The sequence below is a fragment of the Psammomys obesus genome, unplaced genomic scaffold (genome assembly GCF_907164565.1).
Source record: "Psammomys obesus unplaced genomic scaffold, mPsaObe1.curated_primary_1811, whole genome shotgun sequence".
Classification (NCBI taxonomy): Eukaryota; Metazoa; Chordata; class Mammalia; order Rodentia; family Muridae; genus Psammomys; species Psammomys obesus.
The window spans coordinates 9,337,457-9,351,549 of record NW_026585698.1 but is presented as its reverse complement, the minus strand read 5'-3'; the positions used below and the strand labels follow the sequence as shown (position 1 = coordinate 9,351,549).

The 14,093-nt window shown below is 47.7% G+C and overlaps 1 protein-coding gene across 1 annotated transcript in view; it reads right to left on the bottom strand.

Moving 5' to 3' along the window:
• The window catches only part of Ccdc6 (coiled-coil domain containing 6), a 93,908-nt gene that overhangs the window by 16,420 nt on the left and 63,395 nt on the right, over window positions 1-14,093 (bottom strand). The window contains exons 4-5 of the mRNA XM_055598925.1: window positions 5,527-5,630; window positions 4,148-4,308 (exon numbers count right to left, since the gene is read on the bottom strand). Of these exons, the coding sequence (XP_055454900.1) occupies window positions 4,148-4,308; window positions 5,527-5,630 (265 nt within the window). The remainder of the gene's footprint in view (window positions 1-4,147; window positions 4,309-5,526; window positions 5,631-14,093) is intronic.

Below are 14,093 nucleotides of genomic sequence, written 5' to 3'. Positions count from 1 at the left end.
CCTACTCTTCTCTCACACAGCTCTCTAGTCCTCAGGGGCCACAGTTTCTATCTCCATGGTGTTCTGCTACCTCCTGAAATTTAATCAAAGGTGGCTTCCATCCAGGGAGGAGTCAAATTGGGAAGCAAGCTACTTCCCCTCCCCTTCCCAGTACAGACCACATGGGGACTGAGCTCCATCAGACTGTAAGGCTTGGCTCAAACTGATAACTCTTGAGAGGTTCAAGTCAGGGGTGGAGGCAGAGGGGTTAACTGCCACAGTTACACCAAAGGAGTTGCAGGCCACCTGATATACAAAGTGGGAGACAAGGATGAGTCAGATCATGAACACAGCATCCTCTAAGCCTGTGGTTCTCAATTTGTGGGTTGAGACTTCTTTGGGGGTTTCACTGGGGTTGCCCAAGACCATTGGAAAACACAGATATTTACATTACGATTCCTAACAGTAGCAAATTTACAGTTCTGAGGTAGCAATGAAAAGAACTTACTGGTTGGGGGTCACCACAACATGAGGAACTGTGTTAACAGGTCACCGCAGTTGGAAGGCTGAGACCCACTGCTCTAACCTTTATTGAAGCCAGCTGAGTGATGGTGATGGCCTCTCTGGGCCAGCCTTTTCTGTCCTGGGGGCGGGGGTGGGGAATTACACTAGCATTCACAGATGGCTTTACTGAGAGCTGCAGGCCTTTCAAAGACCAAGCCGGGCAGCGAGTGCCAAGGGATAAGAATAAAGCATCCTCCCCTCAGAGCCTACTGGCCAAACATAACTGATGGAAAAAGGGAGCTGGCTGCCCCAGAAGGGGTGATAAAACACCCCTTCATGAAACAGCATTTTTGATTTAGCTCACCTGGTTTCACAGGGTTATCTATCTGCAAGCAGTTCTCTAGGATACACCTCAGAATTACTTAAGAGTCAAAACAAACATTTCAGAGGACCACAGTCTGGTCCTGGAAGAACTCAGGAAACCAGCCAGTGCAATGACGGGGGTGTCCGCGGACTCATCCCCAGTGGGCTGTGAAGGCTGCCCCATTACACAACAGAGACAGTGGGAATTTGTAGGTGGGATTATGTCAGGGACCCAGGGGTGGTGAGGTAATCCTGGATTATCAGGGTGGGTGTAGGATCACCACATGGGTGAGTCAGAGGGAAAAGACAGAACAGGGAGAGGTCGTGGGTGTCGCATCCCCAGAAGGAAGAGCCACAGGAGAGGCAAGGACGGAGCCTGGTGCTTCACAAAACAAGAGGGGGGTAGTTTTGGATTCTCCCGACACCCCCAGAGGCACATGGAGCTACTTGGAAACTCCACATGTTGGGACTCTGGCCTCCAGAGCTACAAGATAAATGGATCTGTGTCGTTTTGAGCCACTGTGTCTATGCTAGTCTCAGCAAAAAGAAGAAGATGCCAGGACTGGATATACCATGTAAGACAGAACACCCACCTACCACTTGCAATGCATTTCCGGGAGACATAAGACAGGAGGCAGAGCTCATCGGTAGGCCTGGCCTTCTGTCGGGTGGACTGGTCTGCCCAAGGCACTCACGCACAGGGAGACCACGGGTGCAGGAGCACCCGCACTGCAGCTGGGGCACAGCAACAAAGAGAAAGGGTCCGCTGGGGCTGGCGAGATGGCCCTTCAGGGGTGGCACCCACCTGCCACCAAGCCTGCCAGACTGATCCAGATCCACTCAACCCACATGGTGAGAGGAGAGAGCAGAACCTACTCCCGTAAGCTGTTCTCAGGCCGACACGTGAGCACCAGGCCAGGTGCGGGCACAGTAGTAATGTAGTCAAAGTGTGTTGAAAAGGGATGCTTCGTATGGCCTGTTTAAGGAATGCAATAGGCAGCCTTCAAGGAGGGCACAAGGCAGCTGCATAGGGAGCCGGGAGAAGAGCTTGCGAGACAAGCGTTTTTTTGTTTTTGTTTTTAAGTGTTTTCAGCCAGGTGGGGTGGCACACTCCTATAATCCCAGCACTCAGGGAGGCAGACAGATCTCTTGTGAGTTTGAGGCCAGCCTGGTCTGCAAAGGGAGTCCAGGACTGCAAAGGCTACACAGAGAAGCCTTGTCTCGAAAAACCACAATAATGATAATACTTATAATAGAGTGTTTTCAAAAGAGAAAGATACAGAAGGTCATGCTCATTGCACCCCTCTTGGTATAAAGAAATTCTCTGTGTGTGTACACGTCTGGGAGGATACTTAGGTACACACCTGTGCAAACCGCTCACCTGGCAGTATAAAGAATATTTCCCTTATGATATTACCTCAAGGAAGCAGTGCCTGCAGCAAAATCTCAGCAGATGGGCAGACCCCTAAAAATGCATCAGAACCTAGACAAGCTCAGAAACCTGCAACCCTTGATTTCTGCTCAACGCCTTGGCCTTTTCCAAAATATTGAGTATACATTTCAAAAGCATTTATTCTGCAAATACCATGTGAAAATGTCATCTGAGATTAAATTCAGCAGTAAGAAAGGCAAACGCCCCTCCCAGCCGTCCCCGCTCACCGTCCTCTCCTCTCAGCCCTTCTCCCAGTCCTCCTCCTCTCAGCCCTCCCCTCCCAGTCCAGAAGTGCAGTGAGAGCCCCTCACAGATTCATTAGCACATTGCACAGATAAACAAGATCTAAAAGGCCACCGATCTGATACAGTCTAGAAACTGTAACAGGCAGAAACGAAAATATTCTAAAGAAACACTTTTGTCTTTTATTCTCATGGCCAGACGACTGAAACAGTGGATGCCAAAGAAACTGGAATTTCCCCAGGAATCTCACACCGGGAGAGGGAAAGGGCAACAGACAGTGGTGATTATGTCTCCAGTCCCAATCTACAGGATGAGACTGAAACCTGGACTGAAAGCTGAGTCTAGGGTAGGTGGGGTCCTCCCCCTCCCCCAGAACTGCTTAGATGTGCAAATCCTTGGCCCTTTATGTAAATTTAGTTCTATCTTACTTCAGGACCCCCTCCCCCCAAAAAACAGTCGAGGGGTTGCTAGATCTCTTTGATCCCTTCTTCACAATTTGGCGGTTGGCTGAATCCTTTTCTGCTTTCCACTACTAATTTGGTTTTATTGCCTAATAATGGGCAGCCAGACCTGATTTGGGGGTTATAAGCTGTGACTGTCCCCCGAGCCCCAGCCAAGTTCCCTAGCAGAACCACGTGGAAAAGAAGCCTCAGCAAACTGTACGAGGGGTTATCTTAACTGTATGAACTGATGTGGGAAGGCACTCAATGAGCCGTGCCATGCACCAGCGGTCTTCTGGAGGGACGTGGGCCATGGCAGACTGGCTGTGCAGCAGTGGACGGCCCCACACACTCAACTTCAGGGACAGCACAGGCGGGTTCAGTGAGTTAAATAGCAAGTAGACGCAAGGCTGGAGTGTGGTGATGAAGGACGCGTGTGGGAGGAGATAGAGAAAAGCGCGAATGGTAGACATAACCGAAATACGTTACATGAAGTTCTCAAAGGATTCCGTCTGTATGTAGTATGTACATAGCACGTATACAACATGTATGCAACAAGCACACATAGTATGCATCATGTAGTATCATGTATACACTATGTACCATATACACATGTATTTTGTATGCATATATACAGCACGTATACATATGCATGCAGTGTGTACATGTGTGGTATATATTGTGTAGTATGTATATACTATGTACATGTGGATGCATGTATGTATGTATGAGAAGACTACCCGAGCACAGTCAACTATGCATTAGTCAACTATTTCCTGTTCCTGACCATGGGTGTGATGTGAGTGGCTCTCTTGAGCTGCTGCCGGTGACCTCTGTTATGACAACCTGTGTGCCAAATCAGCATATTCTCCCTTAAGTCAGGGACTGACCTCAGCAACAAGGGAAGCAAGACCCCGGGGATCCTGCCAATGCGGTGACTTCCCTCGTGAGGTCATCAACGTTGTCTTCCGGAAGTATTCTAAATTGCTGGCCACCCACCCCCCACAAGCATTCTCTTTCTAAAAAATCATATTCCGGAATAACAGGTGTGCAAGTGTCTCTGTGTCATTAACAACACCGTGGATACGGCTACTGCCAGCTCATTAGTAAGCGTGGGGACTGACGTGGGTCCGGCACACGCACAGATTCGACAGACAGGAAGTCGAGGGGACGGGAGGCCACATACGCTGTAGCTGGGCGGCTCGCAGCTGCTTCTTCAGCCGCTCCACTTCGTTCTTTAAAAACCTGATATGCCTCATCATGTTCTCAGGAGAATCGATCTCCATGGAGATGTCTCTAGGCGATGGCGGGGCAGACACGGGCTGGTCTAATTTCTCCTGCAGGATTCTTCACAGAAAAGAGGAAAAAAAAAAAAAAAAAAGATGCAATAATGAAGAACAGTTTGCTGCAAGTGAGGACATAACACCTAAGCCGAGGGCTTGCCTGAAAAATGTCTACAGGACTGACTAAAGTCTGTCTGTCTGACAAACTCTCCATCCGCCCTCAGCTATTATCATCACAGGTCAACAGGCAGAGCGGCAAGATCTCCTTTCTTCTGTGTTCTCTGTGTGACCACACGGTAGAACAGGCACACACACGCCACCTGCGTGTGGAGGTCAGAGGCTGATCTAGGTGTGGGTCCTTCCCTCCCCCTTGTTTACAGCGAGGTCTCTGGTTCTCTGCTGCTAAGCAAGGCAGCTGACCGGAACTGCTGGGGATTCTCCTGTCTCCGCTCCCTTTAGGAGTGCGCTGGGACCACACTGGTGAGCCCGGCTTTATGTGTGTGGATGCTGGGGATCTGACCTCAGCTCCTCATGCCTTGTGCAGCAAGCAGTACACCTCCGAGCCATCATCCCTGCTCCTTCTGCTCTCCGAGTGGGCCTAGCAGTCGGTCATAACTGTCAAGTCTGGGAAACACCTTTCTGGTTACTATGCCCAGAGTCCAGCCAACTCTCGGGCTTAGCCAACTACATGGTTAGCCGGCTGCTGGAGAGGATGGAAGGAGTGAAAATCACTTCTCTCTCAGTGCTTTGGGTGAAATCGCCCTGGAGGACAAAGTCACAAACTTACACTGTAAAACCTGAGAGGAAGGCTTGGAAAACTGGGAGCAATGATAAAAATGATACAAAACTAAACCAAGAAAGAATTATCTGGTTAATAACCAGTGCATTAGAGCTTCCCTACCAATTATCATTCAGGTAAAACTTTGGAAAAAAAAAAATCAACAGCATTTTACCTACAAAAAGACCATTTCATACTGCTATGTTCAGTGACTTAATACAAACCTGCACGCACATAAGGCCTTCAACAGCATTCCAAAAAAGCAGTCTAACTACAGCAACCTCTACCCTGCTTCTACAAGCTGCAGGGGTAGCTGGGGTTTCCTTTATATTCAATTGTTTACCCCACCACAAACTGACTTATCTCTCGTTCTACCCTAGCTGGGAAAATTAACAGAAGTATGGCCATGGTCATAAAATAATTCAGTTTATTAGAACGGCCACTGTTAGTCCTGCTCTCCAGCCGGCTGGAGGGTTCCTCCCAGACACGCAAGGCTCGACGAACCTCTTTTCAGCTTCCAGCTTATCCATCCTCTTCCACAGCCGATTCACCAGTGCCTCTTGTTCTTGCTCCAGTGTGTTTTCCAGGTCAATCTTCTCCCGTCTCAACTGAAGGAAAGAAAGGGAACAGCTTTACTGCAAATGCCATTGCACTGGAGCATCCCTGCCTGGATCTCACCGTGGACATGTAAGGGATAAGGAAAGAGCTTTGGAATGACTGGACACTGGATCAGACTATTTCCTGTAACTATAACCCCTCCAGCGAGACTGCCAATCCGGCAATTATTAATCTCTGCTCTCAAAAAGCCACTAGAACCAAGTAGTTACGATCACAAACCCTGAGTCAGATCCCAGCTCCACCGATGGTTAGTTGGAAGAATGGGAGGTGACCAGATGGGAATTCATCACTTGTAAAGGATATGCATAATGTCTGGCGGACTAGGTGATGGAGTTTAAATGACTTACCTTAGGCATCATTAGTAAGTGGAACTTAGAATCTTGTGCTCAATACTTATCACTGTCTCTGGTTGTTTTATCCTGTTCCAGCCATCCAGGACCTAACTCCACAGGCTGCTATTCCTTTTTATTTTTATTTTTAAAGTGTCAGTATCTTGGTTGTAATAGCATACTGTGGTTTTGTGAGATATTATATTCATTCCCTTTTATTAGCGAAAGAAGAGGCTTCATTATGTTTCCTTTGCACACGTATGTGATATACTTTGACTGTGTGCACCATGGCCCCTCTCACCACATCACCTTCCTCTCACCCCCCGCCCCCACTCTTGTCTGCTTTGCTCATTAGCGAATCCTAAGTGTCTGGATTCAAGAATGCTTCATCAGTAAATATTAGCTGCTCTTTAGACACACGAATGAGCATAGATCATGGAGGAAACAGAAAGCATTTCATTTCCATGGTGGAATGCGGCTCTGCAGAACAGCTCAAGGGCAAGAAATGGGGAGAAAGTGGAGGCAGAATACTTCAGGGACACTTGGTGGCCCAGCAGGAAACTTCATGAGGTCCCTCCCATAGTCTCTTCTCTGCCAGGTAAGATTGGCTTCACAGTCCAGTGGGTGTATCTGTCACCCGCTCCCAGGGACACCTCAAAAATACAAAAAAGCCATTCTACCTCTAATTATCTCCCCTATGTCCTTCTCAGTTTGTTTGTTTTATTTTGTTTTAAATTCAGAGTTCCTGGGGGCGGAGAGATAGCTCAGCAGTTAACAGCCACTGGCTGCTCCTCCAGAGGTCCCAGGTTCAATTCCCAGCACCCACATGGCAGCTCACAACTGTCTACAATGCTAGACACCCTCATACAGACATATATGTACAAAACACCAATGCACATTAAAAAATAAAAACAAATAGAAAAATTCAGAGTTCTCACAACAGCACCCTCTCACCCACTGCCAATATCTAATAAATAGGGCTAATCCAAGCTCCCCGAAAGAGTATTCTACAGCCCACAGGACCAGTGGATACAGCTGACAGGCAGAGAGTTCATTTGAAAAGCGGCTTTCCAATTAAGCCTTTCAGCGGCCCGCTCAATGCCTCACTGATGCTCAGCAGTTCCACTTTTCATTTTGGGTTAATTAGCGTCAGACTGAGAGTCCTATTACATACCCTAATTAAACCTGGAACTTCCTCAGTGGGTCAACAGTGTGTGGAAAGTATTCCTGGGATGTCAGATCATTCAGCCTGTCAGGCCCCTGTCTGGAATTACAAAAAGGACAGGAGCCCAGCTCCACTGTGCCTCCCTCCCACTGTGCATTTCCGAATTAGAGCAGACTGCGCCCACCTGCAAACCCAGCACCCTGAGGGAGTGAGTGCATGAGGCCCAAGGGGAAGTGAAACAGAACAGATAATAAAATACTGGATTCTCTCTTACTGCTGGGAAGGGGACAGGGGAGAGGGATGATTAGTGACAAACCCTAATGGATAAGAACTCCACCCTTCATGGCAGGCTCTTTAGTGAGACTCAGGAAGGTTCTTCCAACCAACTTTGCAAAGGTTTAGTCTAAACACAGCTGCATTGGTACCACCAAGAGAACTCGGAGAATGAGAGTCCTCCAGTAAGGTGTGGAAAGAAGCTTGTGAGAACTCAGACATTTCCAACCTATGCATAACAAAAGACACAGAGAGGAAGGCTTCCCTACAAGAACAGACACAAAGTGTGTTACCACGAAGCTTCAAAGTGGCCTAGGGGCCAGTAGGATGCCTCAGTAGACAGCAGTGCTTGCTGCCAAGCAAGACAGCCCCGGTTCACTCCTCAGGACTCACATGGAAGACAAAGAACTGACTTGTGCAGATTTCTCATGGGACCTCCGCACACATGCCACGTCATACGCCTGCCCTCGAATAAACAACTGTAATTTCTTTTAAGATCGAGGAAAGAAAAAAAGCATTAAAGGGACCCCCCCCAAAAAAAAAAACAAAACAAAAACCCTAAACAACAAAACATGTGCACCCCACCACGTGTACACACCCACACAGTCCATTTGTGTTAGGTTAGATTAAGGCAGACCCTATCCCCCCACACCTCCAGATGCTTATCTGATTAACCAATCAGCAACTGCTTTCAGAAGTAAGGACAGGTCCTAGGGTGTCCCCAGGGCTCACGTGGGAAAGTCAGCCAGCAAAGGAAGAGTAGGAGGAGGGGGAGGAAGAATGGCCACTTGTCACACCCCAGCGTACAACCACCACTGAAGATCAGCTTACGTACTCCAAAACCCGAAAATGTTTCTATACTGAGGGAGAGAGAGAGAGAACGAATTATGCAGCATGACTAAAAAAGTCCACAGAATGAAGTAGTTGTCTCTCTACCCTTCCTTGCCTTACCCATTTTTTAAAAAATAAATATCTACTTTTGTCATCAAAAAATATTTCAAGACATCTAATTTTGAAAATCTGTTATTTCGTAACAGAAGCAATACCGCAACCACCAACAGCAAACCAACAACAAACTGGTGCTAATTTATGTGTATTAAGCACCCTGAAGGGGATCAATCGCTTTCCACAAAAATAAAAAAATGAGCAAATGTTCAGCTTCTGGGAGAGAGCCTAGATAGAGCTAGCCTTCTATAACACAACCTACATCTCCTCTATCTTTTAAAAACTTCTAAAATCTGCCCGCTCCTGCCTGCCAAATGCTGGAATTAGAACCATGGACCACAGTGTCGAATGGGCTTTGTAAAGTAACTGAAATAGCCCCAAAGATTTGGTGTCATCCAATTTCAAAACGATATATTCCCCATTGCTTTAGGGAAAAGGAAGAGGAGGAGAGGAGGGGAAGATGAAGAAAAACCATTAGCAGCAGCTGAGGGGATGGCGGTGCGCAGCTGCTGTCCGGGTAATATTTTTGTGTTGTCATGTATCTTTTATGTAATTGTTTTCCAAATTTTCTTGGGAAAGCAATGAACTGTCATCATAATGCAAACACCGAGTTTAATAAATCGTTTGGAAGCGTCCATTAAGTTGAGATTGATTTTTGAAATTGAGCTTCAAAACATACATGCAGGTCCTGGGATTTTACTGCCTCACTGCAGGAAGAGTGTTCAAGAATGGTTACACTTCATGCCATCGAGACACACAGCAAGTGGAAGGCGCCACCAGCTCCCTCCAAACACAGCCTTCCGGCTACTAGAATCAGCAGAGACAGCAGTCACTGTGAATGGGAGCCCTGTGTGGTCCTGTGGGTCTAAGAAATACTTTGTTCTCCACCAACAAAAATGCCACGGGCTCCACTCTTTGTGTGTGTCACATGAACATACTGACCTGTAGGCAATTCACCAGGGCTCTTGTCCACTCACACTATGAAACATACACCCTGGGTGTTCCAGCCGTGGGGCATTGGTTTGGTTTTTATTGTGAACGAGTTACCTTCCAGACAACATAAAAGACTACCCAGAGCACACGAGGAATCCCGATCCTAAGAGCAAGAATTCCAATGTGAACTTAAAATGTATTAAACATTTCCTTCTTTCACCGAAAAATGAACGGCCGTGAATCTAGGAGAGGGGTTGGCTGGGAGAAGGGGGAGTGATAAGTAGGGGGATGGCTGACAGGAAAGGGGGTTTGAGGAGGACAGGTCATTGGTAGGGATGCAGGTAACTGACAGAGGAGGACACTTGGTGGGTGGGGTAGAGTGGGAGGGAGGAGAGAGGGACGGGGCTGACAGGGATCTAAGGAAAAGAAAAAGGTGTGTAGGAAAATAATCAGACTGTCTTGTATGCACACATAAATGCCCAAGTAACAAAACCAATCAATAAAAAAATACAATAAAAACAAAATCTTTCCCCAAGGACTCAGGCTCAGTATGACAGTCCGGCCCATGTAGTGCTGGAGATGGCACAGGGTACTGGGCAGTGCCCTGAGAAGCTGGGTTCTTGTCAAGCCCCTGTGGGTCACCTGCTAGGACTAAGGGTAACACCAAGGGACCCTGTTAGCCAAGAGACCTGGCCAGGCCCTGGGACACTTATATGACTGTAATGACAAGCTTATGCCCTCAAAATCCCCCTGCTACAAGCCTGCCTCTCTCCATACCCTGTGAGGAAGAGGAGGAACCCATTTACCACCGTCAACAGCAGTTCTGTTCTCAGCATGGCTTTGCAGGGCCTGCTGACACTCTGGCCTCCAGGACATCTCTGCTTTCCTGGACAAGGTTGGACGTGGGTGTCTCTTCCTAGCAAACTTGTGTCTTTCTTTTGTCTTCATCTCTGTTTGTTCCCAGTCTTCTCTATTATCCAGTGACCCTGTCCATCCAATGCCCAGCATTTCCCTCATCACAGACCACTGGGGACCACTTGTTATCCCAAAACAAGGCTGCAGGCCAGGAACTTTCTGTCATCTTTCTTTGGAGACTGTGAGTGATACAGAGGTCAATTCATGTAGGCTCCTGCCACCCAATTAGCATAACTGAGGTCCAAGCTAAAACAAAGTACAAGGAGCCGGGAGCCAGGTCACAGTGACACAGCCCAAGAGAGAAGAAGCCTCAGAGAGTGAAAAAGTGTTGAGTGTGACATCTGCTGTTTGTGCTCCTGGAAAACGGGGAGCCCAAAATTCCCAGCAGAACTGGTAATGATTTTTTTTCCCTCAAGATTCATTTTAACTGTGGCCACACTTAGGTCAGTGTGGGTATACAGATGTTCACGGATGTAGGTGTCCACAGAGGCCAGAAATGGGCGCTGCATTCCCTGAGAGCTGGAGGTACAGACTTTATGGGTTAGCTGCCACATGTGGGATCTGAACTCAGTTCTCAGGAATAAGCAGCAAGGGCTCTTAACTGCTGAACCTTCTTCTCCGGCCCAACAACCTTCATTGCTTAGAGGCAGCTACTGTGATCCCTGGCGGGAAATTGTTTATTGACAAAGTTTCTGCCGGCCTTGACATTCGAGGGAGCTTACGATGCAGAAACAACGGAGCCAAGTGTGAATGTGCAGATTCCTGACTGAAGGACAGACTGAAGGGGTAATGCGGACAGTGTTCTATGGAGAGGGAATAAGCTCAGAAAGTTCTGGAAACAGCTTCTGGCACATTTTTTTTTCCACCTGAAGGTCACAGCCCGCTGGTCTTATCGTTTATGACCCATATTTTCAAAAAACAATGAGGCAGGATTGAAGAATCAACGCTCAACTCATGAGCACCTACCTTCTCAAACCCACCAGACACACAGACACTTACACACCGAGCACACGGTGACAACAGGCCTGTGCTGGGTTACCGAATGACCTGACTCCTCCTGCATCAGAGGAGGGAGAGTCCCCATCCACACGGAGCATGACAGAGGCAGCAGGGAGAGTGCGCACACCCCAAGTCAGACATTACGCCTACTTCACAAAAGCTGTTTAACTGTAGGCCTGGGTACAGGGCTCATTCCAGAAGGGAGGGAGCCTGGACCTGGAAAAAGTCTGTAAGTTACTTTGGCTGAGGAACTGGCATTGGAGATTAATGTCACCGAAACCAAAGGAATCCACTCTTTCCATATGGAGTTAGAGAGAGTAGACAACACACAGAAGAGGACACTCAAAATGCCATGGATAGCCACTGGAATGATGTGGGGCCAGCTGCAGGAGGGAGGGGGCTAGAAAAGAGGGGAGAAAGGCAGGCAGGCATCGGGCACACGACAGGCAACTGTGGGCCATTCAAGTGTGAGCTAAGTCACATGACTATTGAATTTACTCCACTATTATCCCGCTTCATGACCCGCGTCTATGCTGGGTGTTTGGCATACAGTTTAGAGGCTAAAAACTCCAAGATAGGGTTCAGTTCTGCGGAGGACCCCATTGCTTGCATCTCAGCGGAACAGTAGAAGAGTGCAGGACAGAGTGATAGGAAGTCAGAGATTCGTGATCAGTGTTGTTCTTGCTCTTTTAAGACTCAGACTTTAACACCACGCCTTTCTAATGCCAATGACCCCAATGGCCTCCATCCTTCATACCAGGTCCAGATCTCAAAGGTTGTATTCCATGCCATGGCAGCAGCACCGCACTGCCACACTGAAGTGACGGATGGGTGATGGACCCCATCCAAGGCAGAGCCTTTCTCCTGAGACAGTTTTCTGAGACAAGGACACAGAAGTCCCCAATAAACTGGGGAGCTGGGCTTCACTTCATCCTGTGACTTGCCCTGAAGGCAGGGGAGGACATTCTTCCCCAGCAGACAGTAAACACTCTTGGATCAAGATTTCTAGACCCAGAAGGAAAAAGAAAAAGAAAAAACAACAACTAAACTTCTAAAATGTTGTTACTGTTGAAAGGGTTAGACTAACTTTGTAACCTGTATGTCTTCTAAAGCCTATAGTTTTGAGTTTTAGGTTCAGGTTAAGCTAAAGCCTCTTAGTACCTTTCCAGAGAATGGAAAAATGTGACCCTATCTATGAGGACAGATAGAAAAAAAGGCAAGCAAGCAATGACCTTCACTTAGCAAAAAGAAAAACTCCTGTCTTTGAGATAGCATTTCTTAGCAACAAACCTAGACTTCTTCTGAGTAGCTTTTGACCTCCAGCCAAAAGTCTGTAGCCCCTAATCTTCAAGGATGAGCTAACCACCCCCACCTTCAATTGCAGCTACATCCACACTTGGCAGGACTGGCCAAGCTTGAGCACCTAAGACTAACCAATTATCTTACTTTATAGTTTCCTCGTCCGATCCTAAATTGCCAAGACTGCAACTTCAAATCTCCCACAATTTTTCTTTTAAAAACCTAAAGGTCTTGTCTCCGGGGTGCCACTCTTTGCTGACCGGCAGGGGTGACCCCATTGCGCAATGGTTAATAAATCTCTTGCTTTTGCAACGAGTCTTGGTCTGGGGGAGTTTCTGGGAAGGGCGCGATCTTGAACTCCTGAGCTGTGAGACCCCAGGTCTTACACTGTCATCTAAGAAAATGTAGCTAGCAAGAAGGGACGTACAGTGATCAAGCTGTTGAGCAAAGATCTCCTGGGAAGGATTTACTAACAGTACCAGAGACATCTTGGCCAGAATAGTCTAGTTTAATACTGTGTTCTGCAAAGACCTTTAAGGTTTCTGTTCTTTTCAGCCTGTGCTCATACATCTGCTTATGCCTGGCATCAAGCATTTAGAATGTGAAATGAACCCTCAGTAAACAGGAACTTTTGTTGGCTGCTTGAACAGACAGAAATCAAGTTCCCTGAGGGATGGAGAAAAGGCCCGCTTGTCTAGAGTACCAGACTGGGGACACTGCCCTCGCCGGCCACGGGTGGCCTATGTGTAACAGCAGAAAGTTTGGTACTTCTGTCTGAGAAGGGAGCCCAAGTGGGCTGGGCCACTGACAGGCCAAACTTGTCCATCACAGTCCCCAAGAGCTTCCTTCTCTGCAGAATGATCGTGAGGTGGTAACACAGGAACGGGAGGGCACTGTCACGGATTCTGGAAGCAGAGCTGACGTCCCGTCACCAAACCTATCCTTATCTTTCCAACACCACAGCCTTTCAACTAAGAATTCACATGCTACAACAAAACACTGGCAACAGCTTTGATGCTCCAGGCACCCCTTACTCATTGGGCTTGCCGTCTTCCCCTCCTGCCCTTAGGCATGCGAGAATCTAGGTTCTGCATCTAAGAGAAGACCAAGTACCATGCGACTCCATCAGCCTGTCACAAGGAGAAACCCCAACCCCAGCCCCACTTTGAACAAGATCCACTGACAGCAAGGGCTTTGCAGAAGCAAAGCTAAGTGTAGCCTCCAGAGCCGGGAGCCCAAGGGCAGGGCTCTGCCTGAAAGAACAGGGAGGACATCTCTTATAAACCATTACAGCCCGAGCTGCACCTCAAATTCACACAGCCCAACCAATACAAAGCCTGTACAGAACGCCTTCCAAGGGCCCTTTCTCACCTTCAATCCACCAAACGTAAAATATCAATTATGCTATTAAACTATGCCTTGTACAGTTTTTAATAGTGACCATGTAATCTGGCAGTTTCTACTCCTAGGTATGAGGCCATACCAAGTGGGGGTCTCCTGCTGTACACACACACACACACACACACACCCATACACAAATCTTTGTAAAACACTAGGACAACCAATCCAAATATCCACCAGATGATGAGTGGATA